At 38.4% G+C, this 27,990-nt stretch overlaps 1 protein-coding gene across 1 annotated transcript; it reads left to right on the top strand.

The window, feature by feature from the left end:
- The first annotated feature begins 29 nt into the window (after positions 1-29).
- extl3 (exostosin-like glycosyltransferase 3) lies at positions 30-27,990 on the top strand. The gene is given in 7 exon segments (XM_051874846.1): positions 30-218; positions 17,528-20,111; positions 20,815-20,942; positions 23,010-23,154; positions 23,450-23,465; positions 23,468-23,577; positions 25,980-27,990. Coding segments are annotated over 6 exon segments (2,751 nt in total). The 5' UTR covers positions 30-218; positions 17,528-17,969; the 3' UTR covers positions 26,190-27,990.

Here is a 27,990-nt window from a genome sequence, read left to right as displayed (position 1 = left end):
AGTTACACCGCGAGAGCTCGCAGGCTGCTATCGCGCACGCGCATTAACGCAGCTGCTGCCGTCTGCTGGAGTGCGTACGCGTTTTGCTGCACCTCAAGAGACGGAGCGTTTTCAGCAGACGTTTACCGGGCCGTTTTTGTCCGTTACCGACACTATGGACACCCTGAAGAATAGGAGTTTATAAGGACGGACGTACTTTCTGATGGATTTATTCTGAGGTAAAGTAAAATAACGGTTTGTCGTTCGTTAGCGGGTCGGTTAGCAGCGGCTAACATCAAACAAACAGATGGGTAAAAATATTCCTGTTTTTTTTTTTCACAAATAACACTCACATTAGTTATGATAGTGCTCTAATAATAATGAATAATGTTGGTCTTTGATGGGACTTTGTCTTTTTTAGATTTCTATGTGTCTAAAGTGCTGCAGGGAATCAGTGTAAGTTGGTCATTTAAATGACGCGTTGAACAAATCAGACTGGTCTGATCAATAATATCACACACACACACTGAGCTGATTTATTAATAACATCTAATCTGAACAGCAACATCTGATCTGATCAATAATGTCAGACAGACACTGATCTGATTTATTAATTCAGTAGGAATATCAGACACTCTCTAATCTAGTAATTGATTTGTAACATCTAATCTAATCATCATTATCAGACACACTGTAATTATGTCATTAAGTTAACGTTGGATCTGACTAATGATCTCACACAGTGATCTGATCTATCGTAACATATAATAACCTGATCTGATGAAAAGCAGACACACACTGAGGATGTAATGTCATAATCTGATGTGAGATCAGATTTTTTTTAAATCATTCAGAATGTCTAATATTGAGAATTTCTCAATATGATTGTTAGAATGTCACACACACACTTTTATGATCTGATCTCACTTGACAGACTCAGAACATTGAATCTGATTTGTTCTCAATCTCGAGTTTGACTCTAGAGATCAGACCTTCATAGCAAGCTTTGCATGTTATGAACAGATACTGAATATCTGCATGAGATATTTTTAGTCAGTCTGACACATAACATCAGATCATATCTGATATTATTGATTAGTACCTATTGTGTCTGACAATTCAGAGTCTCATATTCTCATCACATGACGGTAAATGTTTGATTATATATCAGATCATCACCATGTATGATAATATTATTGATTAGTTAGGATCAGTAGGTCTGCATCTGGTATTCTGAGTCTGTTCAGCCAGTCAGTCGTGTGATGAATCGGAGGAACAGATGTGTTTGTCGATGATCAGAGTGAGAGTTGTGTTGAGGTGGTCATTGATTATTTAGGGTGCTGACATGTTCTGTGTTTGTGTAAATGATTTGTTTTCCTCCTAACCCATCTGTGAAGGATCTAACTCATTGCACGTTTTATTTGTGAAGGGAAATAAAGATATTTTACTCTGCTCTGGCAATGGTGACCATCTGTGCAATGAAGTGCCAGTTCAGGCATGACTAAAAGAAACACTAAATCACCAAACCGTTTTATTAGTCTAACAGCTCTAGATGTGTGGAGTATTTATTTAGGCATTTTATTTATCTAATAAAGAGTCGCATGCCAACGTATATTGGTTTTTGGAGATGAGTCGCATTCAACGTCTGTGTAGGATTCTGGTCTAAACTTAATGGAAATTGGCATGGCTTTTCTGCTGTTCTGGGTCATTGTTGGTACTGTAGTCTGCTTTGTGATTTTGAGCATAATGCAGTAATTCCCCCCAGGCAAAGGACCAATCACGCGGCTCCTCTTTCCTCTATCCGTCACTGTCCAGTGGTGTGGGTATGAAGAGGTCTGGCAGCTGTTACTAGGGTCTTAAGATTTTACTAGTGTTAAATCTAAAGGCTGGGAAAGGGCCTGCTGGGTTTGTGCTGCTCTGGATGGATAACACCGTTGGGATTTGATCGTATTTGATAAATATGTGGGATTTTTTTTCTGAAGGATAGCTTGGTTTGTTTTATGGCAATAAAGTCGGGTTTGTTAACTGAATAGAGCTGGATCATTCCGTTGGTGCTTCTCAATTCTTATTTGTGCTTCCTCGTTTCCTTTCCTCGCTTCCTTTCCTCGTGTCTTAGCTCCACCCCTTCAGGATGCAAGGGAAGGACATAATGAAAAGACTCGAGGATGGAGGAAGTGAAATGATATATCCTCACTCCCTTTAGCGTCACTTCAAAGCGTCATCAACTGCACTCGAGGGATCTACTCATATGTTGTTAAAGTTTAGTAATTCAAAAAAAATTATAATAAATATTAATAAAGCAAGATGCCCCGTTGAAATTTATGAGATGTAAAGTTTATTTAAACTGCAAAAGTAAAGCATACATTTTAAATTATTGTGACAGATATGAAGGGAGAGGAGAATTTATACGTGCGTCAGGTTTTTCAACGAGAAAGACTTCCGCAAAGGATACGCAAGTGTATCCTCGCTCATGACTCCTCAGGAAGCTTCCTCACTCCTCGTTCCTTGCCTCCTCGTGGTGCAATTAGAGAATTGAGATGTCCTTCAAGATGGCTGAGTTCGATCGGTTTCCGGGTCATAGGTTAGAGGACGGAGGAGCGAGGAAATGAGAAGCACCCTGTGTCAAATCAAACAAATTTCATAAACTTCCCTGGCTCAAATTTTTGATTTTGTTCTTATTTTTTTCTGTAGAAAGACAAACATAAATAGTGATGAAAGGCTAAATATTAAATGTCACAGATGTATATTTACTGAGTAATCCACTATTTTGTAGAGGGGGTCAAAATGACAATTTTCACCTGAGATTTGGAGCCAAATTAGAGGGGCGTAAAAATGGTTTAGAAAGATGGCAGCTTCATTATTTTATTTTTACACAGAGATTGGTAGGTCTATTAGTAAAATCTGTTGAATTTAGCAATCTTTGTTTCATTATATGCCAACAGTGACAGTTCAAAAATGGGAAAAAGCACTTCTTGTGTTTTTTGCCTCAAGTTTGCATGCCTGTAAGCCTTTATATTCTTGTTCTTATGAAACTTTTCTTTTGGAATCTTCATTTTTAAGGCCCTATATGGTTCAATCCCATAGATATAGGGATGTCAATGAGGTAATGTGTAGTTATGAGACTGAACTCTTTGGTAGTTTCAGAAGCTGTTAAAATGAACAAAATCCCTTCTTCCAAATATCCCTAAAACTGATTCAAATATAGATTCTTATAAACACACTTTTGAGAGCAAGTTAATGTGCCTCAACCATTTTTAGGAGATTTTTGGAGTTGTTTTCTGTAATTCTTTAGAGGAAAACAAGATAGATTTCTAGTTTAAACATTATTTATTTTTCAGACATTTCCATTTTAAATGCAGTAAGTATCAGCTGTGTGCAAAGTGATCTACATTTGGTTTTTGACCACTGAATATGGGTAAAATTCAACAATTTGAACATGGGAGCTGCTTTAAGATCCCCATATCTATGGGACTGAACTATATAGGGTCTTGAAAATGATGATTTCAAAAGAAAAGTTTATTAAGAATGAGAGTCTAGAAGGATATTAAGATATCTTGAATACTTTTAGAGCTACAGGCATGCAAACTCTGGAAAAGGAATATTTATGGTATGTTCTATGCAATTGAGTTGATAGAAAAACACAAGATACATTTCTAGTTTCAACATTATATGTTCTTCAGAGATTCCTCTTTAAAAGAAAAAAGTATCAGCTGTATGCAAAGTGACCCACATTTGGGTTTTGACCAGTGAAAATGTGTACAATTTACCAGTTTACTCATGGAGCCGCATTAAGATCTCCATATCTCTGGGACTGAACCATCGAGGGCCTTTAAAATGAAGATATCAAAAGGAAAGTTTGTTAAGAACCAGAATCTAAAAGGATATTCAGATATCTTTAATACTTGAGTTACAGGCATGCAAACTTGAGGGAAAAAACACAAAAAGTGCTCTTTCCCTTTTTTGAACTGTCACTGTTGGCATATAATGAAACAAAGATTGCTCAAGTCAACAGATTTTACTAATAGACCTACCAATCTTTGTGTAAAAATGAAATAATGAAGCTGCCATCTTTCTAAAGTCATTTTTACACCCCTCTAATTTGGCTCCAAATCTCAGGTGAAAATTGTCATTTTGACCCCCTCTACAAAATAGTGGATTACTCTGTAAATATACATCTGTGACATTTAATATTTTGCCTTTCATCACTATTTATGTTTGTCTTTCTACAGAAAAAAAAAAAAATGAACAAAATCAAAAATTTGAGCCGGGGACCTCTGTTTGAGTTGAGCTGTTTTTCCCTCACTATAAACATCCTCTGATGTGGGGAAAATTACTAATAGATGGGCATTTATTAGAGTCTCATGACTAGTTTCACAGATCTATTCTGAGTCCTACACCAAAGAGAAGTTGACAGAGCTGTTTTTGTGCTGGAAAATTGGATCTTATTCTGTCTGAGAAACTTGCTCTGATTGTGAACAAAGCGGACACTTGTCTGTCCATTTTCTTATTCCTGACTAATTTGAATTACATCAGTCTGATGTACTTAATTCAGTCTGATCTGCTCTGCTCTGGTTTTGCCTGAGTCTGATGTTCTCTATTTTAGTGCTTACACTTCTCACAGAAACAGAAGCTAATAAATCACGCCACTCTCCCTCAGCACAGACTTCTGGGTGAGATGTTTCCACACAGGGTGAAGCTAAGAGTTTGTTAGCCATATTCTTTCTGACATCCCAAAGCACGTCAGCTCCAGGGTGTTTGAAATGCTTTCATTAATAGTTATTTTTTGCCATATGCCAGGAAGGTAGGGCAGGATTTTCCATCTGTTTCTCTTGCTGTCTTCCTCGGCTGCTGTTGTTATGAGGTTCTGGCCTAATTAAGATGACCGTACTGACACCTTACACTGCTCAGAAAGTGGACCTGATACATTATGCTGCTGACTTCTAAGTGCTTCTTAAGGTTTCAGGATCATTCTGTCCTGGAGGCACATCAGTCCTGACTTATATAATATAAATCATTTATACTTTTTGACATTAGTGTTGTGGGTTGTTGCCAGAGCATTGCTATTTGGTTGCCCTAAATTAAAAGTGAGTGTTTTAGCACTTTGCTATTTGCTTATTGGCCCAGTAAATCAAAAGAGCCACCCCTAAGTAAAATATATTCTGGCTTGAGTTCTAAAGTGTAAATCTATGAGGTTTATCCACCAGGCAAAAAAAAATAGTGTTCCATTCTGAAAGTATTAGCACACCTCTGTTCAACAAACTGCCTGATGGATCCTTTTTACAGACTGTAATGATGCGTTTCCACAGTTATTTATGAAAGCTTGTTTCTGCCACTGAATAAAAAATAAAAAAAGGTAATTGCGACTTTTTTTATCTCACAATTGTGAGTTTATATGTTGCAATTCTGACTTTTTTTCTCTCAATTCTTTTTTCTCAGAATTGCGAGATGTAAACTCACAATTGCGTGTTAAGTACGAGAGTCCATACTTTTAAACTTTGTCGGCTTTGTATTCTGTTTTGTGAATCGCGATCTGGTCACCCGATTAGCTGAAAATGTAACAATATTCCATTAGTTATTCCACTGAACATGGAATCTCTGTTTCTTTACCCAAATCTTCACTCACGCAGGGGATTATAAACATTTCTTCCTTTCGTTCGCTTTTAATTAGGCCTATTATAGGCTATTCGCGTTCTTTACTGTGGTAAAGTAGAAAAAACACTGTAAGAAAGAAACCTTTTTGCTTGCACGTCAATTTCTATTTAACACAGTTTGTGCTTGTTATTATACTTTATAAGGTGCGTCTAGTTTATTTGTATAGCACGTTTCACACACGCCGGTGATTTTTAGTTTCGCTTTCTCTGGCAGCGCAAAATCAAGCTTAGCCTGAATGTCTGAAGATAAAACTAGCTCTTCAGACCTTTTACAACAAGTGTCAGTTGCTTGTAACATCAGGAGATAACATGAAGTTATTATTAAAGAGAAATGGTCTCTTTCCTGCTCGTGTCCCTCATCAATCTCAAAGGGCAGAGCGGCTATATGACGCATCTTTGTGTGGAAATAAAAAACGAATGTTTTTTAGAATAATATTTAACTTTCTTATTATTTAGGTTACCATTATTTACCAATATTTATTTCATAGTTTTACAGGCTGTAGGCTAGTGTGTTGTTTCACTGAAGGGATAGCTAAAATAAACACTCACGTCTGTTTCAAAATGGATGTTTGAGCATTTGTTTATATTTCAAAATTTATTTAATTGAGGTAGGCTATATATACACACACAAACATACATACACACACGCTCCAAATATTTATATGTATGATAACCATCATATTTAATGTTTTTAAAAATAGGCTAGTTAAATAAAAGAGGAAACTAGTTCCAACAGATTTTCCTGTGGTACCGAAATTGGTACCGAGAACCGTAAAATTTTACTGGTATTGGTACCGACTGCTGGAATTTTGGTACCGTGACAACACTACTCCCATTGTTGCCCTCACAGACAGCAGAGAAACACAACAGTATGATCACCGCGGGTCTGATTCCAGTGGCAGGTCTTCATGGAATTGGGTATTAAAGGTGTCAGATGGTGCTGAATCATGTAGCTTATTTTTTTTTCACTTTTTCTTCTATATATCAACTCCCTTGGAAATGGAAAAGAGAGAAACCACAGAGCGTGCAGTCACGTTAAATTAAAGTGCTAATTATAGAACGCGCAGCTCCGTATCTGCGGCTGCAGTCCGGCTCCAGGCTAATGGATGTGTAAATGAAAAGCGTAACATCTCACTAGCAGCCCAGCTCGGCCATAATGGAATGATTCAGGGTGGATATCAGTACCACAACATCAGGTGATCACTGTTTTTCTACCTCATAAAATGTCAGAGGGATACGAGCCGGAAAAAGCTGTCCGGCCATACACACATTGTGCTTTCACCCCTGGGTGATATCAGGCTTCCTTTATTTCTCTTTAAAAGTGTGTCAGAAGAATGAAAGTACATTGAATTCTCACAGATTAGAGACGGCTGAAAGTCAGATTTTTTTTTTTTTTTTTTTTTTTTTTTTTTTAAGGTGAATTTAATAGTGATGTTTGCTAAGTCAGGTATCACTATTATTGGTCCCTATGCCATTTTGAAGATTTGAATTTTTCTGGATTACATTTGAATGGTTAAACTTTATTTTAGTAATCAAAAAGTATGTCTAATCAATTGAAATCAAACAACTTAAACAGTTTTTCTGGATCAATGATTTTATACAGATTTATTATCAAAAATGGTGGTAATCAAAGTGAAGGCATAAACAGTAACAGTTTAATTCATCTTTTAAAATGTAATCAAATGAAAACAATTCCTTTAATTTTTTGGCAAACAAAGTGCTGCACAACAGGCTTGCTGTTAAATTGAAAACATGGAGGAAAAGTTATGTGAAAATAAAGTTTTAATAATAGTTAAATTAAATAGATTTCTGTCACAATTTCTTTAAGTTAAACCAAACTTATTGTGACGGGTTGTCATAAAGAGCTTTGTGTTTCTGTGTATATATGACATGACGATAGACAACAAACATGATTGATACCTCAAAAATTGTGGATTGTTGAGAAGAGGTGTGATTTTACTTTTCTAAAAGCTCAGACTTTACAGTTTTGGCCAAGTATATATTGAAATAGGCAAAAAGTCAGAGCAATCTCGAGAAAACAGAATATTGTAGAGATTTAAGGGTGGACTCTTTTGCCCATAAGTAACCACCTGATCACTATTAACAACCACATAGTATCTTGATAAAAAAACCGAACACTTTAGCAATGCCTTGGCAACCATGCATTATGGGGATGAGTTTTGCAAATGCAGTTCACATTCTGTAACGTCTAGTTTTAATAAAGCTGTTCACATTTGCAATCTTGATGATTTTGCTCCATAGCAGCAACATCGCCACCACAAATAAAATCATCTTGAAAAATACATTTTTCTGTGTGCCTTGCACTAGTTGCCTCAACATTTTTCTCCCCAGATGTGGGATGTTATGCAAGACAAGATAACACATGACAAGTTCGCATAAACAGCCTGAATATGATTGAGCAATGATCAGGCACAAGATGATCTAATACTGCTTGTTGGTACGCACATACTTATACTCCATTTCTAAATCAGTATTTATACGTAATGTCTGTCTCCTGAGAAAAGGATTGAGATGAGTCCTTCTTGTGACTTCACTTGAAGCTGCCTGTAGGCTATGAGAATTGGCTGTCAGCTTTCAGAGCTTCTTCGTCCTGAATAAAATTAGACTACAGCTCCATTTTCCTCAGTGTTTGAGCCCTGAAAGATGAGCTGGAACAGGGATAAACACCTGGTTTCCTTTAGAGAACCGAGGTTATGTTAGGCAGTTGGACTAGTTGCAGACCAGTTGGCATAATATCAGAGGTGTATGGTATGTCAGATTATTTAGGATTGGTGTATTTCAAATCATAATATGTTGAAAATAGCATGCCGAAGGTTGTCCGGACGGTACACTATTTCTGGTGGATTTTAAAAGTTTGAGGCTGTGTCTAAAATGCCCCCCCCCCCCATACCCTTAAATATGGCACGATTTGAGGGGACAGCCATTTGTAGTGGTGTCCGAAACCATAGTGGACGTTATCGAGTGCACTCATTCAATCCCATATTGCACTGCAATAATGAGTGTACAACTGATGTACACTCAACGGCAAGAGAATACCCAAAATGCTCTGTGAGGCTTGTGCCGAATGAATTCCCATGTCTCACCAGAAGATGGCGACTGCAGCTGAATCGTTCATTCATCCATTTTCCAAACTGCTTGTCCAATATGGGTGCAGCGTAATATCATACAAAATTCCCTTTTAATTGATTATTGTATTGTTTACATGTTAGTTTCCGCTCGCTCGTTTTCATTCACTCCTTCACGTTTTTCTCCCAATCACTGCCATTTACACATTCAGACATTTTTTTTAAAAAGTTAAACTTATTTTAACTTGAGCGCTGCATTTTTAGAATGCCTTTTCCTGTGTGAGACATCGTAAAAGATGCGAGTCACAAGTGCAGCTGTCAAACACATCCGTCTAGCAGGTTTAACTAGAAAAACAATGGAAAAGTAGCGCAGTGGAATGGAAAAACACATTCTGTGTTCACTGACACAGCCAACAACAGAACATTTAGATTGTTTATCACATAGCTGAGACACTCTTGTGTACACTAGATGCTCTACATGGCGGACTTTGCACAGCTCACTCAGGGGAGGATCTAAGCTAACAGGGCCTGTTACATTATCACAATGTATAGAAAATTCTAACGACTCATTTTGAGTCACTGTTTATGATTTATGGGGGATATAAAAAAAGGAGTGGGTGGATTTTTACCACTATGATGGTTGTGTAACACACTGCTGACACACATTTATGTTCAATCATCATAAAAGTGAATTTTGCATAATAGGTCCTCTTTAAAATTCATTCTAAGTTCTTAATATACATTCCTGTCTTATTATGCATGTAATTCCAAAGTGGTATCAAGATGCAATTTTATGATGTGGAAGTATGTCCCAATACCATTGTACTGTCTTGCTATGAACTCACATTCCCTGCAAAGTACATACCTTTTATTGCAGAAGTATGCAAAGCATGCAGGCAGTCTTTCATTGTAGAAAAATGCCTCACCTTGCTTCATGTAAGACTGTTAGGATGTCCACAAAGAAACACAGGAAAGAATGACCTGTGGTATCTGAACAAAACAAAAAGCATTACTGATTCCTCTGACATTCAATGCAATGTTTCAGGTGGAGAATGATTTCAATGTGACTTTTGCTTGTTTTGTGTTGCTGTGCGTAGTAGATAATTGTCCGTGGAAGACGTTATCTATCTCATGGGGAGTTTGCTGCTTTGTTTGTGGTAAACAGCTTTGGAGCTGTCGCCTCTTTTGATAATGAATCTATTTTTAGGACCATTAAGCCTTTTACATTGTGACAGTATTTTCATAACAATATAACTGCATTGTCCTCCAAATTCTCATTAGCATAATGTGCCCAGATGATTAAATTTAAGGCATATTTTTAACTTTTAGTTATACTATTTGTGTCCTTTGATATACATAAGAATTGATATCCTTAACGTTTTTATATATTTATAATAGATTGCAAATGTGTAATGGGCTGTAACATCATTCTTAGACTAAAAAAATATATAATTGGTAGAAGCCAGACTGTGTCTCGTCTCCACGGATCACTTTGATGACTCGATTTCATATCAGGAATGTTATTTCGTCAGGCTGAAATCCAGGTGGGCCTTTTGGGATTGTGTGTTGCCCGAAGGAAGACATTGGGCGTGTGCACCAAATCAGGGTGAAACGGATAGAAATTAGAGTTGAATTTCTTGCTAAAATTGACAGGGAATACAGGATGCAAATGTGCCTCAAGCCCACTGTAGGAGGTCCCATGGTGGGACCTGTTAGCGCTTGCTAGACAAAGAAAACTATCCATGCACGGTCATCTGCTGAGATTTCTGAGGCATCCAGCCTGAGCAGATCTAGATTTAAAGTGGAACCAATTGACGGTGAATATCTCAAATGGAATTATACTGTTTGCACTCTCCATGTTCTATTTAAAGCCCAATGTGTGGCTTCTGAGGCAAAACCTTTGCCTATCCCTGTCTAGGATATTTTACTAATGTTGAATTCAGCGCAGAACGTTCTGATAGATCAAGCATAAGTTAATTAAACACAGCTGTCTGTTTTATTTCCACTGAAATATTTTAGGAGCTTTACTTTTCTGTTGAAGAGCAGATAAGATGTGTGAACCATGTGTTTCTAGGTCAGAGGACTTTAATAATGAGTAAACAACTTGTTTATTTTTCCCTCTCTGCCAATACAATGTTAGCAGCACAGCTTTCCTTTTTATTGATGACCGGGGACGCAGATCTATTGACCATAAAACTGAAGTTTTTTACCAATAATAAAAGAACATTTAGAACTTCTTGGCCTACTTTCAACTTTTTAGTTTGAAAAAGTAAGAGAATGCTTTAAAAAGTCACTTTGAAGCTTCACAGTATTCTTTTACTTAAAGGGGTGGTTGATTATGATTTCACTTTTTTAACTTTAGTTAGTATGTAATGTTGCTGTTTGAGCATAAACAACATCTGCAAAGTTACGATGCTCAAAGTTCAATGCAAAGGGAGAAATTTTCTTTTAAAGAATTCTCTGTTTAAGACTACAACAAACGGCTGGTAGGGACTACAACAAGCTTCTTCCAGGGTTAGTGACATCACTAAATTTAACTAAATTTACATAAACCCCGCCCTCTGGGAACAAGGAACAAAGGAGGTGAGGCCATGTTGGGCTGCTTTAGAGAAGAGGAAGAGTTGTTGTAGAGTATTGTTACCATGCCATCATTTTACGCCGGACTGCTTCACAAACGAGGGTCAATTCAACGCTGGATTTGCACAAAAGAGTAACATGACGGCACATGCTAGTCGATGAGTTGAATCAACTCCACAGCAACTACATAAATTTATCCACTAACCATTCAGAAACGTCCAGTTTCATTCTAAACTTTGTAACTTCTTCCTGAGTCTCTCCATCAGTGTCCGACTCCGGTTTGAACAATGTAAGCCTGAACACCATTCCTGACAATCGTCATTTTTGGCTGCGTGAGATACTACAGCTTTGTTGTTGTTGTTGAGCAACCGACGAGCGAGCTGTTAAAGCTCCGCCCTCTTCTGGAAAGGGGGCCGGGAGCAGCAGCTTGTTTGCATTTAAAGGGACACACACAAAAACGTGTTTTTGCTCACCCCCAAATAGGGGCAAATTTGACAAGCTATAATAAATGATCTGTGGGGTATTGAGCTGAGCTGAAACTTCACAGACACGTTTTGGGGACACCAGAGACTTATATTACATTTTGTAAAAGGGGCATATTTTATGGCATTTTTCTCTTTCTCTTGACATCACATTGACATCATGCTGCAGAATGCATCCAAGATAATTCAATAAGGCAGGCTGTATTACCTCAGTGGTCTATATTGTTTCAGCAGTGCATTAGAAACAGAGTGACTCATTGATGGAGTTCTGGAGATCATCTGGGAGAAAGTACTGCCAAATCATTCCTGCCTTGAGAAGATGTCCCAAAGTGCAGCTCAACATCTGTCTGATGTTTAAACTACTTTATGTAGAACATCGATCCAGCTAAAAGCTTGTCCTAGTTAACTTGTGTGCACCAACTGCTTCTTTGCTGAGCTGAGTTATTTTGTACAGTCTGGAATTTCATTTTGCCTTGGTATGAAATCTGAGGTGATAAATTGAAGTAACAGTGTTATGCAATATGTTACTTAGATGTCAAGGAGAGCAACAACACTGACAGAAAAATTTGATAAAGATTCTTTGAGATGTAGGGAAACGTTAACTTTGCAATATGATATTTTTTTAAAGCCATTTCAGATTCATGCAAAGTGCACAGATAGTACTACATTTTATGATAGACACAATATTGTAAAACTCAACATCAAGGTGCTGGGCTGTTGTAAGAGGTTGCCACTGCACTACTATCCAGTTTCTAAGGTGTTTAGAGAGATTTTTAGCTGCTGGTATGTACAGTGCACAGCATAAATGAGTACACCCCCTCTGAAACTTCTGAAAGTCAGCAATTACTCAATTACTTAGAAGACATGTTAGGGTTCTTTAGAGATATAATGTTCCAGCAAGTCTGCTTCTTTGGTAATTGATTAAGCATGTCAAAATTATTCAGGAAAATAAGATTTTCTTATCAAGGTGATAAAATGTTGTGTAGCAGAAATGAGTACACCCTCCTAAAAGTTACTAAATAAAACGAAATAAAAAATTTTCTGGTATAAGTTTAAGGCAATGTTTGATCAACAGGCAAGTATGTTGAACCAAAACATTAAAAGTAATTTCTTGACAATTAAAAGTGTTATATAGCCCACTGAATCATTCTTAGACTTAATGCTGACAACAATGGTACCACTTGGGAGAGAACTGTCAGGAGACTTATTTCTTAGCACAAAAAAGGACAGTTGTACAAGAGGATTACCAAATCATTGTTTTAAGTGTGAAAATATAGCAAAAGTAACAGAAATTCAAAAACAATGGACTTGTGACAAGGCACCTGAAATAATCAGGTCTTCATTTTAAGCTTTCATTTAGTGATGAGGGATTTTTTTGCTAGACAAGGAGCAAGAGAAATACCAAGCAAGTGTCTCAGAGCCAGAAGTGACATGCATGGTTGTTCTCACTGGAACTACCTACTGTAGCCAAAGCACAATAAAGTCAGTTAGCCATTTCCAAGGCTCATATTTACAAAATATAGTTTCTGGGCATCAGTACTCTGGTTTCATGAGACCAAATCAATCATTTTGGATCTAACAGCATCCAAAATGTTATAGTGTTGCTAGAGGAGGAGTACAGTGAGAAGTGCCTGGTTCCCACAGTAAAGTTCAATGGTAGTAAAGTGGTATTTCTGCAATCCTTAATTTAAACAAAATTGGCTAATTTACTTATTTTATGGCTATTAATGACATATTTCTCAGTTTTTATTATGTATATGTTTCATACATTTTAGTTTTGCCATCTTTCCATGAATTGCATTAGTGATCATAAAGAAAATACATCTTTTGTATTTGTTCAGAGGGGGTGTACTCATTTATGCTGTGCACTGTATGTATTTTAATATGTAATAGTAAATAGGGTTTTGTTCAAATCACTAACCTTAAATGAGACCTGTAATGCCTCTTTCACAAGATGTAAGATAAGTCTCTGGTGTCTCCAGAATGTGTCTGTGAAGTTTCAGCTCAAAATACCCCACAGATCATTTATTATAGCTTGTCAAATTTGCCCCTATTTGGGTGTGAGCAAAAACACGCCATTTTTGTGTGTGGCCTTTAAATGCAAATGACCTTCTGCTCCTGGCCCCCTTTCCAGAAGAGGGCGGAGCTTTAACAGCTTGCGCTTCGGTTGCTCAACAACAACAAAGCTGGAGAATCTCACGCAGCCAAAATGTGGATTGTCAGTAACGGTGTTCAGCCTTACATTGTTCAAACCGGAGTCGGACACTGATGGAGAGACTCAGGAAGAAGTTACAACTTTTAGAATGAAACTGGATGTTTCTGAATGGTTAGTGGATAAATTTATGTAGTTGCTACTAGCATGTGCCATCATGTTGATCTTTTGTGCAAATCCATCGTTGAATTGTCCCTCGTTTGTGAAGCAATCCGGCGTCAAAAGAAAAATGACGGCATGGCAACAACACTCTTCTACAACAACTCTTCCTCTTCTCTAAAGCAGCCCAACATGGCCTCACCCCCTTTGTAGCTTGTTCTTGGGGGTAGGGTTTATGTAAATTTTGGGCTTTGTGATGTCACCAACCCGGGAAGAAGCTTGTTGTAGTCCCTACCAGCCGTTTGTTGTAGTCCTTAAAAAGTGATTTTTGTAAAAGAAAATATCTCCCTTTGCATTGAACTTTGAGCGTTGTAACTTTGCAGATGTTGTTTATGCTCAAACAGTAACATTACACACTAACTAAAGTAAAAAATGTGAAATCATAATCAAGGATCCCTTTAACATTAGAAATAATAATATTGATGATTGTCTTATTGAAAATCACTTTTGGTGTCTGTTTCTGCTGATGCAACATTCATTTCTGCTGGAGAGGAAGTGGAAAAAGAGGAAGAGAGAAGGAAAGAAAAGTTAACCTGTAGTTTGCTGGTGGGGACAGATATTTGATTAAAATCAGAACATGTTTCTTTTTTTATATATATATATATATATGTATTTGCACTGGTCCTTCTTGGACTCTTGCCTTCAAAGCAAATTTCGCTCTGAGAAAATTGGTTACCCTGTTGTCAGGAAATGTCAGTGCTGCATAAAATATGCTCGCACTGATAATAAGGGATCCATAATTTCCTGCTTTCATCCGTATTCGCTGCTACTCAGCTGTGGCCAGACTGGAAAAAATCCTTCCATTTGCAAAACTTGTCAAATATTGGCTTGTGGTAAATTTGCTTTGCCTTCACAACCCAGAGGCAGTGTGAGGATTAGATGGAGAGTTTTTATTCCAGTGAAACTTTCTGGACCTGATCACAGGTCAGTGTGAAGAAGTTCTTCAGAACAGCTCCAGTTTCATGTTAATGGCTAGGCGATTCACAGAGTCAGAGCTCAGGCATGCTGGGTCTTGCCTGCTCACATGGGGAAAACTATTCTGCTTTAAAAAGCCCATATTCTACATTTTAGTGTTGTGATGATACTGGAATTTCTAACTTAGATACGATTTCTTGAAAAGTATTGATAGTACCATTTTCAATACCTCAAGGAAAAACTGCCACATAGATATTTTTAATAGTATCCCATGATTATTTTTTTTTTACATCCATTGAAAATCTAGGCTAGTCAATTAATATTTTCAAGCTTCAAAAAGTACGACACATCGTAACAGTAATCCATATTAATCGAGCGGTTTAATTCAAGTCTTCTGAAGAGACATGATTACTTTATATGATGAAAAGGTTTTAATTTAGGCAATTTCATATATAAACATTGATCGGTTACTATTACAATTATCTTCACCTAAATGTTTGCTCACTCAATGTATTTGTATAATTTTGTTGCAATAGTTTACAAACAGCACAAGGAAGCATGATTTCAAACGTTGAATTGAATTTACAAAAAAGACAAGTAAATATATTTTGAATATATTTTAAAATAATATATTCTTGTGATGGCAAAGACTTCAGAAAACATTTAATGCCTCCTTGCTAAATAAAGGATTTAATTATGAATTCTTTAGGATAATGTTTAATTTGATGCTAATGAAAGTATCCTCTATGTAATCGAGCAGACTGATTCTGAACTCTTAAGAGAGGTGAAATGGCTTAAATTGGTAATGGAACAAAACACTGTTTTGCCTATTGCATAACATAAACACAGAGATTAGCCTTTATGTTATAGAGTTTATATGCTCTTTTTTTTTTTTGTACATCAATGTGACAATAATATGCTATTATTCTCTAAATCTGGTGAACAATCACAAATAACAACCCATACAGCAGTGGAAGGAGGAGAAATAATGGAGTTTAATCAGGGAAAGGTCACAAAGAATGATTATCCACTTCAGGTGTTCAGAGGGGAAGTGTTTTATCAGCCCCAATTTGTTCCTTAGTATCAGCATCTGTCTCTCATCACTTTAAGGTTTCTCTGGAGATTTAGAGTAATTAATCTGAGGAGAGCAGGGTGCTCTTTCTTATCACACGGTCTGGTAATCTGTAGCAATTGAGATCAAACTTGTGGTGAATCCCAATTTGTATGCTACTACAAACGTAAAAAGTACATGCGAAAAGTATGTCCTATGCTGGTGATGGGAAGTGCATAGTTTTTTTTAGTTTTTTTGTTTTTTTCTTTCTGTATGTAGAATTGAAAATATGAACCACACCGTTTTCAATGTACCATGTTTCGACAGGCACTAATATTGTGTCATTTTTGTATAGATAGTATATACAAATTCCTTGCTGGTTTTCTGCTTTCCTGATGTTACATTAGCTCCTCAATGCCATTTTAGTTTGTAATGTTTTTCATGTCCTTGTATTGTCCTAATATAGGCTTATCTTAATATACACTAGCCTATACATTTGTGTTTTGTTTTCTGTGTGTGAGTTTTGGGTGATTAATAAAGTATATGAGCCAGGCAGTGGTTTGACTGAAGTGTGTGATTGTGCATCTCTTCCCTGCTGCAGGATCAGTGGCCATGTCAAAATCTGTTCCATTAAAGGGAAAATCATCCCGCACGTCCACTCATCCAGAGATAATGAAGCTCTCTGAAATATTGCATGGTTTTTACTGACGGTTACATGGGCAAATCTAGCAGAGACGGTCACTTGAGGCAATTCACATGTTTTTTTTTTTTCCTGTACACATGCCTTATGGAGTGTTTGCTCTGTGGGTTTGTTTTAGAACAGCTGCTAATGCTTGGAGCTAGCTGTCAGCATACCAGATAATGTGTTCAGTGAATAGGACAAGCTTGTGAGGTCATTTTGAGTGCTGCCAGTTGGTTTCGAATCTAACAAATGGGTGTGAACTTTTTTTTGTGGCACCCTGTGCAAAAACATCTCCTGCCAATTGCCTACTGTAATCATTAATTAGAAAGAGAATCTCTTAGGCCAGAAACAAATGTAGGCATAAATGCTTGACCAGCACATTGCAAGCGTACTGTCCTATAGTAGATATTTCAAATGCATACTTGGATTACAGTGGCAGACTATACAAGAGGTGATACAGAGACAATTCATTCTGAAATGCGTAATTAGTGTCTGCACTCATGTTCTTGCACACAGTCTGTTTCGGACCTTAGACTTGAGGTGTTTTCAGAATAATGAAATATGGACTCTGTCATTCATTTCAGATCAAAGCAAGTGATTCAGATTTCCTGTCTTTTGCACTGTTCATATAAAATGACCAAGGAAATTCTACTAAGACTGATTTGTTGTTTTCTAAAATGATCTGATACATGTTCTATGTGCAAATATCTGATACTTGCTCTCTGTTTTACAGATTGAATGCAGTTGGATGGCATACAGTGTCTCCAAGAGTTCATGGCACACTGTGGCCAATTCATGAGTCCCAACTATGGAAGAGTGACCGGAGTATGATGCCACAAAGAAAAATGAAGATCAGCCATGCCTCCATTGCTGATCTCCATCAAGGACACTCAGTTTTTACTGCTGTCTGGGACTCTCCTTCTTCTCTTGGATAGTTTCAGTTTCAACATACATCATACCACACGCAAGACCGTGTTGTTTATGGACGATATCATTCTGTCACGAGAAAGATGAAATTTCCCTTTATTAGAAGTCCCAATTAAAACAAGGACTCAAAAGTTACAAACTCTGGAAACTCAAAAGTGTACAGTACAGATGAAGTTGCATTATGGCAGCTGAATCTCTTCAGCAGCTGCATTCACGTATCTGGTTCGGAGGAGAGTGATAGTTGCACGATGCAGCGAAGTGGAGGCATCATCGGGAACAATGGCCAGCCATGGGTTCTGCGGCGAGTACGGCTCACCTGGCTCAGTTTCATGCTCTTCTTCATCCTGGTCTTCTTCCCTCTCATTGCACATTACTACCTCACCACAATCGATGAAGCAGGGGGACCAGATAAGCGCATTTTTGGGCCAAGACCTGGAGGAGAGCTGTGTGAAGCAAAGCACGTACAAGACCTGTGTCGAATACGGGAATCTGTCAGCGAGGAGCTACTTCAGCTTGAGGCAAAGCGTCAAGAGCTCAATGGCGAGATAGCCCGACTTAACCTACGCATCGAGGCTTGTAAACGTAGTATCGACAGTGCCAAACAAGACTTGCTTCAACTCAAAAATGTCATCAGCCAGACAGAGCACTCTTACAAGGAACTTATGGCACAAAACCAGCCAAAACTGTCGTTGCCAGTTAGACTTTTACCAGACAAGGATGATCCTGGATACCCTCCTCCGAAGTCGGCCCAAAGCTGTCGTTTGCATTCTTGCTTTGATTATGCTAGATGTCCACTTACATCTGGTTTCCCTGTCTATGTTTATGACACAGGATCATATCCTTGGGGTGAGAAGTTGGACCCACTTGTCAAACAAGCCTTCGCATCATCTGTCAAAAGCAGTGTATATGTGACCAATAATCCAAACATTGCCTGTCTGTACATAGTGCTTGTTGGGGAAATACAAGAATCACCTTCCTCTACCCCTGCTTCACCTTTAGACCTTGAAAAGCAGCTCAAGGCTTTGCCGTATTGGAGGTTGGACGGCCACAACCACCTCCTTGTCCATCTTTCTAGAAAGTCTCTGACTCAGAACTTCCTGTACAATGTGAGCACAGGACGAGCAGCAGTGGCACAGTCTACCTTTTTTGAACGTCAATATAGAGAAGGTTTCGACATGGTGGTGTCTCCTCTGGTCCACGCTCTGTCTGAGCCCAACTTCCTAGAGGTGCCTCCGCAAGTCCCTGTCAAGAGGAAGTACCTCTTTACCTTTCAGGGAGAAAAGGTTGAGTCTTTGAGGAGCAGCTTGCTTGAAGCCCCACCACAGTCCTTTGAGGAGGAAATGGAAGGGGATCCACCAGCTGACTATGATGATCGTATTATCGGCACACTTAAAGCTGTACAGGACAGTCACCTAGACCAGGTTCTTGTGGAGTTCACTTGCAAGAATCAGCCCAAGCCAAGTTTACCAACAGAGTGGGCATTGTGTGGCGAGCGCGAGGATCGTTTAGAGGTACTGAAGGTTTCTACATTTGCCCTGGTGATATCTCCAGGTGATGGCCAGTTGGTTGCATCTGCTGGCTGTAGCATGAGACTTTTTGAGGCTTTGGAAGTTGGGGCAATACCGGTGGTGCTTGGCGACCACTCAAAGTTGCCCTACCATCACCTCATACGCTGGAGTGAGGCAGTCATTATGGTACCCAAGCCTCGCATTACTGAGCTGCACTTTCTGTTGCGTAGCATCTCAGACAATGATCTTCTGGCCATGCGACGACAGGGTCGGTTTCTTTGGGAGACGTACTTCTCCACCTCAGAGAGCATCTTCAGCACCATCCTGGCTAGTGTACGAACCAGCATCCAGATACCAGCAGCACCCATACGTGAGGAGCCTGCCCAGGAGATTCCCCACAAAGCTGGAAAGTTGGCAGGAACCGATGCTAACATGGCTGACAATGGCGACCTCGATCTAGGGCCTGTTGAAGTAGAGCCCCCTTATGCCTCGCCACGCTTCTTGCGTAACTTCACGTACACAGTTGCTGATGTCTACCGCACCTGGAATCGTGCACCTGGCCCTTTCCATCTATTCCCACATACTCCCTTGGACCCTGTACTTCCTTCAGAGGCCAAGTTTCTGGGGTCGGGGACTGGTTTCCGCCCTATCGGTGGTGGTTCTGGGGGATCTGGTAAAGAGTTTCAGGCCGCTCTTGGAGGTAACGTTCCACGGGAGCAGTTCACTGTGGTCATGCTTACTTATGAACGGGAGGAGGTTCTTATGAACTCACTGGAAAGACTAAATGGTCTTCCTTATCTCAACAAAGTGGTGGTAGTGTGGAATTCCCCCAAACCACCTTCTGATGATCTGCTCTGGCCAGACATTGGTCTACCTATTGTGGTAAGCATACAGTATTTTTTTTAACTTATTTCTTATAGTCATTTCCTATTACTGGGCCAGTAAGTAACCACCTAAAACACCCTAGTAAGATTTCAGAACACCCTAGAAATCCATAGCACCCTTGCATGATGGTGGCGAGTTTTGCACAGGCAGGCACCACTCAGTGAAAAAAAAAATCTTGTTAAGCCTGTTATTAGTTGGAATTCTCAAAGGCTTAAATGTGATAGAACCTCACAAGCATTGCATTCTGCTGTAGATTTGGTCTGCTCTCTCTGCTGTCTTTGAAGCATAGCTTTCATGTCTCTAGGGCAGCAAGCCAAATTAGTTCTGGTGATATTAAAGGAAACAGTGCTGTATTAAGCCCCCACAGTAAGGTTATACTTTGAAATGAAATCCCAAATAGAATGCCGAAGTACCCCAAGTCTTCATGTCTTTGAGAAGTAGTTTGGAACTTTGAAATTGAGCTTTAATTATGGATACAAGGTTGCAAACTAGGAACTATTTTAATTTTAAACACAAAGCTTTTGGTTTATTCATCAAAAATGGTTTCCAGAAGAATTAAGTTATTTGATTGGCATTTGTTGGTTTCATAAGGTAATGTATCTGGCTGGCCCAGTAAAATCTCGTAATAATGCCATGTTCTACCTCAGCAGTTATTCACAATATGGCATGTTGAATCAACAGATGGGCTTTTTCTCTGCAGGTGGTTCGCACAGAGAAAAACAGCTTAAACAATCGTTTCCTTCCCTGGGATGCAGTCGAGACTGAGGCTATTTTGTCTATTGATGATGATGCCCATCTTCGACATGATGAAATTATGTTTGGGTTCAGGTGAGATTTTTGTGATAGTAAGATCATAGCATAGGATGTTTAAAATCCCTGTAAAGTCAATTCTGAGAATTGTTTCTAAACACGTTATAAATATTACAAATGTATTGCTGAAACACATTACAAAGACTGTGAATTATGTAGTGCTGAATTGTGAAGTTTGAGCTTTAAACAGTTTTTCACCAATTCTCTGTTCAAGTTTTTTTTTGGGCGGACCTAAAACGGGGGTCCGATGACGCACTGGAGCCCCCGAGCATGGCGCCGCCCCTAATACTATATAACAGTCGATGACGCACCGAGCATGGCGACACCCCTAACGCTACAGCGGCTCACTCTCTCAATCTTGAGTGTCATTACCGTTAGTTATACAGCCCTTTGCACATTTAGCTAGTAATGCCTTCGTCACGCAAATGCATATTACATGGTTGTTATAATATACAATACAGCTCAGTCTCCTTATTTAAATTCCTAAAACGATGATATAAAGAAGGGGTGGATTAATTTTGTCTCTAAAGTGATCATTTTACACCGGATAGTTTTACAAACTTTCATCAGACAGCTGGGATTCACTGATAATCCGCTGTTTTTGGTGAATGGGGCTGAACAGACTATCTCCCGCCTCGGCCTTCCTATCGTCTCACCGACAACCGATGATATGGGGCCGGACAGAGTCTCTCCCGTCCCGACCTTCATCCTCCCGTCTCGCGGCGCCGTCATTTGTCGACTCGACAACAGTCGGCAGTACGTGCCCACCAATGAGTGCAAGCTGCCTTGTGTGCTTATGTTATAATTAGTAGGTAGTCCACAGTAACTCCACTAAAATTTGCAACCCTCTAACGTGATTCTTTTTATATGCATCAGTATGTTTGACTCATTAGACAAGTCGGTTAAGACGGCAGCTCTCGCGAGTGGGTGTGGTTTCAGCGCCGACATCCGACATGTCCCCAGCATTTGAGAGCAGAGAATACTGCTCATTTTTCCGAGATTTTGATAACTTATTTCATTTACTTGCAGATTTTTTTAATCAATCAAATTTGGCTCGGTGGTTAATAACACATTTTTCTGCGGTGTGACAAACTCAGAACGCATACTTTAAAATGACTTTACAGGGACTTTAATAGGAGTGGGCGATTATACAGAATGCTCAGAATTGGCTGTTTTTATCCACAATTTTATCTGTCTTTTGGCCATTTCAAAGCAAATACACCAGTATTAAAGAATATATTGAATATAGTCAAAAAGCTGAAAATGTTGAGAACCCTTTTTATTTTGTGCTAAATCGCCCTGCCATAATGTTTAATAGTCTTTTAGCTGTTTTGTAATGATTGGTAAAACATTACAACCTAAAAAAAAATGCTTAATATTTAGAATATTTAGGGGCATTGTTGCTTTTATAAGATAGTTCCCATTGCTGTTTTATTTTGTGAAGTTCATTTTTATTCATTTTATTTATCCTTTTATATTATTAGAAAGTGGAATGTGGAACATGTATAAAAAAAAAAATAAAAAAAAAACAATTCCCCATGATGTCACTACTTTGGGCTGCAACTGCAATTCAGTTTTATGAAGCAAAAATATTTCTATTGGAGAGACGGTGTAGATGATCTGTTTTCTCAACTCAGTCTGTGCGTTTTAAGAATACCATTTTTAGTGTGATCCAAAGATTTGAAAAGTGTGTTTTCAAATGCACGTTAACATCTATATGCCAATTTTGAAGGTATTTGTCAAAACAGATTTCACACTGTTGTGGTGTGTTCCTGCAGGGTTTCTGCATTCAGAAAGCTTAAGCCCACAGCTGCAGATTCAGTTGTTAGTTTAAGGAATGTAAAGCATCTGATCTGATAAAGTCCATGACAGTTGAAGAAAACTCCTTCTGTGTATCTCCATGTTTGTTTGCATGTTTAGACATTGGTCAGATGAGCAGATAATGGGAGATTTGGCCGAGTTGGTGTAATATATCTGTTTGTTTTGAGGCATCCATATATTGCTTAACAAATGCTATTTAGTGAATATTATAATAACCACTCTTGCTCTGGTTTGGATCATTCCCATCTCTTTCTCTACTGCCAGGGTGTGGCGGGAGGCCAGAGACCGGATTGTGGGGTTCCCGGGAAGGTTTCATGCATGGGATGTAAATCACCAATCTTGGCTCTACAATTCCAACTACTCCTGCGAGCTCTCCATGGTGCTGACGGGTGCGGCCTTCTTCCATAAGGTGAAGCTTTGACCGCTTTGACACTTCCAGAGCCTGGTTATGCCAAAAATAGACACAGAGCTTATGTAGTTTTACCCAAGAAACAGATAATCAGAGCAGGAAATGGTTTAGTTAGTCAAAAACCAATGTTGCTGCTAAGTGCGTTGTTGTGCAACCAAATGCATGACGCAGTGCTTCATTTTCCAGATGGATAAGCAAACAGCACATGTTTCATTTATGAGCATTGCTGTACAACACCATGGTACTTTCTTGTGTTAATTTTTTATTAAAAGCCATCATTTCTTCCTCTCCTCAGTATTACGCATACCTCTATTCTATGTCATGCCTCAAGCTATACGTGACATGGTGGACGAGTACATCAACTGTGAGGATATCGCCATGAACTTCCTCGTGTCGCATATCACTCGCAAACCCCCCATCAAGGTCAGTGGGCTATAACTTGAAGCACATGTCATTTTGTGGCTTTTGTCACTTGGGATTTCAGTTTAGTGCTCAGTCATGCCATTGTCGTGTACAACACGATAAAGTGAAACATAAAGTGAACACTTTGTGTAGCCCCGCCCACAGTGAAATCTCATTGGCTCAAATCATTTCTCCACATAGCTATGTTTAGAACATTGAATATGGCCTTATTGGCTCTTAATTTGCCATTGTGCAGCACTTTAAGTTCCAGTTAGAACAACAAAACTAAGTTACATTTCATTATCTGGCTCAAATTTTAATTTGTTGGCCAATTGATAAATCTCTTTATTATCTAGAACACACTTCTGTCCAGATCATACCTCACTCATATTTCACACCCAAATCAAAAGAAAGAAATATAAAATAAAGAAAGAGTATTGATGAAGAACATTTTCAGCAATATTAAGATTTTTTGGGTGTGAAATATGACCTGGACATTTAAGATTCCTGTTATTCTTTGACATATTTGTTGTTATTGTGTACTGTAAATAATGCTAAATATCTAGGAAATGAACACACTTCTTCCAGTTTTACATATGTGTGTTACGATAGAATTGATTACAGTGAGATTATTCCAAAAGCCTTTGATGTTCTGAAGTCTATTGACTGAAGCATCAGGATTGCCTGTGTATTAACAGTGTAATAAAATTTGATGGATTTTCTCTGGCATTATTAGTTAGAGGATGTCATCGGTACACACACACACACACACACACACACACACACACACACACACACACACACACACACACACACACACCTCTCGCTCTCTGGCTGCTGCCGTCCCCGCAGATTAGACAAATCAATTACATTTGTTTTGTTGTCACGGAAAAGCTGACCAGATTGCAATGGGAAAACAGGCTACACGAATGAAAGAGATGATATTGTGTTATGAAGTTAATAAGTCTGTCATCTTTATATGGAGGGATTAATTTAAGTAATAATCCACTCAAAATTTGTCAGTGGCTCGTCCTCATGTTGTTTTAAACCTGTATTATTCCCACGAGCTGCTCTTTTCCATACAAACAAAGCTTTAAAGGGGTCATGAAATCATATATATATGTAAGAGGTCATGGTACTATAAGAATATCCTGTAAGTTTAAGAACTGAAAACTTCCTTGTTAGTCCAATTAGAGCTTTTATTGACACCAGGCCTATTGAACGACTTGTCCAGATAGGTGAAACCCTGCCTCCGCAGAAGAAATCGACGCCTAATTCATCATTGCAACGTTAGCTTTGCCCACTGGCGTGTTAGTGAGATGACAATACAGGACTAAAAATAACATTACCTTTCAAAGGATCCTAATGCTAGGAATATGGTTATTTATTTTCAATGTTATTTCAATTTTCAATGTGAATGTCTCAGTTGAGCTTTATTTATTTGTATTCGGTACATTTCACTGTGGATTCTTTGGTAAATCAATCGCATTTCGGCGCAGGCTTTGCAAACAGACTTTTACGATATGGACTCAACAGTAATGCAACAACATGTAAGTAACTGTGTTCATTCTAATGCCTGATCTGATATGTAATGATTCATGTACAGTCAGATGTTCTTTGTCTGTGTGTCAGTAAATCAAACCAGTGACTAAACGACATTTTCACGTTGTTTCTCTTAGTTGGATGAAAATAATCTGTTATTAAAACGGTGATTAAATTATATATAGAAAGTGATCAAAGAACACTCCCTTTACAATCGCTGGAGCTGTCAATCAAACAGCGCGAGTTTATCAGTGACTGAGTTCTGGACTCTCACCAAAACTCCCGTTTTATTCATCGAATCTTAGTTACATCGCATTTGCGCTGTTAATTATGATGAAAGCATTCATTAGTGTGCAGAAATTGAGTTGCAATGACGAGATCACTGCTTTCATGGGCTCAACAACATGTCTGTGATCAGCTACAATGTTCATCACTGCAACCTTTCATGCCACGATCTAAATATAATGCCATAGATTTAACTGTAATGCAGCACTTTTCACCATTAGTTAAAGGGATAGTTCACCCAAAAAAAAAAAAATTATCCCATGATTTACTCACCCTCAAGCCATCCTAAGTGTATATCTTCTTTCAGACAAACACAATCAGAGATATATTTAAAAATATCCTTAGTCCTCCAAAGTTTATAACGGTTGTGAATGGTAGGCCAAATTCTGAAGACAGAAAAAATGCATCCATCCATAAAAAAAATTAATCCATACGACTCCCGAGGGTTAATAAAGGCCTTTTGAAGCGAAGGGATGTGTTTTTGTAAGAAAAATATCCCCCATTCTGTGTTCTGAAGATGTATGATAGGTTGTATGAGGAACTGACTGAAATTGAAGTCATTATTTGTTTAATTCTTCCTGTCGTTCCCCCATCAGGTGACGTCACGTTGGACCTTCCGCTGTCCCGGCTGTCCACAGGCTCTGTCACATGACGATTCGCACTTCCATGAGCGCCACAAGTGCATCAACTTCTTCGTAAAAGTCTACGGATACATGCCGCTGTTATACACTCAGTTCAGAGTGGACTCGGTACTCTTCAAGACGCGATTGCCGCACGACAAGACAAAATGTTTTAAATTCATTTAACGGAACAAGCACAGAAATCCTGACACGGGAAGGTCTCTCTCTGGGAACGTGAAGGGAATTAAAGCTTTCGTGTAAATATAGGACAATTTTACTTTGAACTCGTCTTCCTTGAAGCCAAGGGAGAACAATTGCAGAACGAACGGTTACCGTTGTGCGTGATTCATCAGCAACCACTACAGGCTTTATTTGCACCACTTTTCATTGGACGTCTTGAGACGGGGACGCTTTAATGGACGTCAAATTGACATTTGCATCATGTTAAACTGACAGAACAAAGTTATGGACTGATGGAGGCTGTTTTTGATGAGAATTATGGCTCTAAATGATTCATGTTTTTATTTTTACTTACTTTGCATATACTCTGTTGTTTGAAACGCACTGATGGTCATGTTTTTTTACTCGTGTGTGCTTTTGAGCTTGTGTGAATGGCTGTGTGTGTTGTTCTGTAGGTTGATGGTGACTAAACGTCACTAACCCCCGTCAAATGTTTGTTGATCATCAGTAAGAATAGCACAAGATATCAACATAACTGCATAGGAATAGCACCAAATCAAACTGTTACATGTTCTCATGTCAGTCACGATCATAGAAGAAAACGAAATATCTGTGTGTTACCTGTTCAGTACCCTTATGGAATAACAGATTGATCTAAATGCCTTTTGCTGGATATGGATAATCATGTGTTGTGTGTGATTTTTAATAAGGTCTAATGATTTCAAAGGTGAAATGACTGACATATCCAGGTCATATTTAATCATGTATTTAACATAAAGGACAATGAAGCCTGTTTTTTTTTTTTTCTCAGTTGTGACATTATTTTCATGAATTATAGCACCAAATTCTTATTACGTAATGCCCCCCAAAAAATCTTTTCTAATGCAAAATATAATTTTTCATCAAAATGAAATGTTTTAGGACTGTTATGATTTGACATTTCTACCATTTCTCGATACCATAATGCAAAAATCTCATTTTTCTAATCGCATCATAATGTTAAATTCAGTACATCAAATATTACCATGACATAAATATTTACATTTTAAATATATTGTTTTCTTTTTGCAATATGGTTCTTTAGGGAAAAGTGTGAAAATAATGTCACAGGGTGATTATAAATAAATTTGATCTAAATTTGTCTTTATGCACAATATCATATCTTATTTATTTCTTATTTCCATTTGATTTGGTGGTGAAATGTGACCTGGACATGCTCTTGACCGTTTCATGTGAGAATGTGTTTTGTGTGTCCGCTTTGAGATTTCTTACGCCAGATTTTCGGGTCTATGAAACTACAAACATGATTTATGTGAGGAAGATAACGGTGACAGGACGTGCAGTAGTTCCTCTTTCCTCTGTAAACGGTACGCGTCTCTTTTCTGTGCCAGGATGTTACCTGGGGCTCCTTCTGCCAACCTGATTTCACCCTTCAGCTGACAAATCTGAGATGCCTTTCAGAACGCTATTTCTGTCTTTTGGTTAATTCATGATGGCTGGTACGTTTAGGAAAATGGCTCTGCAATTGTAAATTTAATGAGTTTTATTTTTTAAAACACAAAAATGTGGCTCTGTTCCCCTTAGAAGAGGATATGATTTTTTTGTTTTGTTACATGCCCATGTTTTGTATTGTGTATAAATCTATTGAACAGGCTTTAATGTTTAATTCAGTTTTAATCATTGTGAAGACTGTATGAGCGTTCGGACGATATAAACTATTGGTTGTAAAGTGTTGAATGCCAGCAAACGTTATAACTGACAACTTCTTCAACCACACTAATAAACCAGCCAGTGTCATCATCCTTCA

Source organism: Ctenopharyngodon idella, chromosome 20, assembly GCF_019924925.1.
Source record: "Ctenopharyngodon idella isolate HZGC_01 chromosome 20, HZGC01, whole genome shotgun sequence".
In the NCBI taxonomy this organism is placed as follows: domain Eukaryota; kingdom Metazoa; phylum Chordata; class Actinopteri; order Cypriniformes; family Xenocyprididae; genus Ctenopharyngodon; species Ctenopharyngodon idella.
This window is presented reverse-complemented; position numbering and strand designations above follow the sequence as displayed.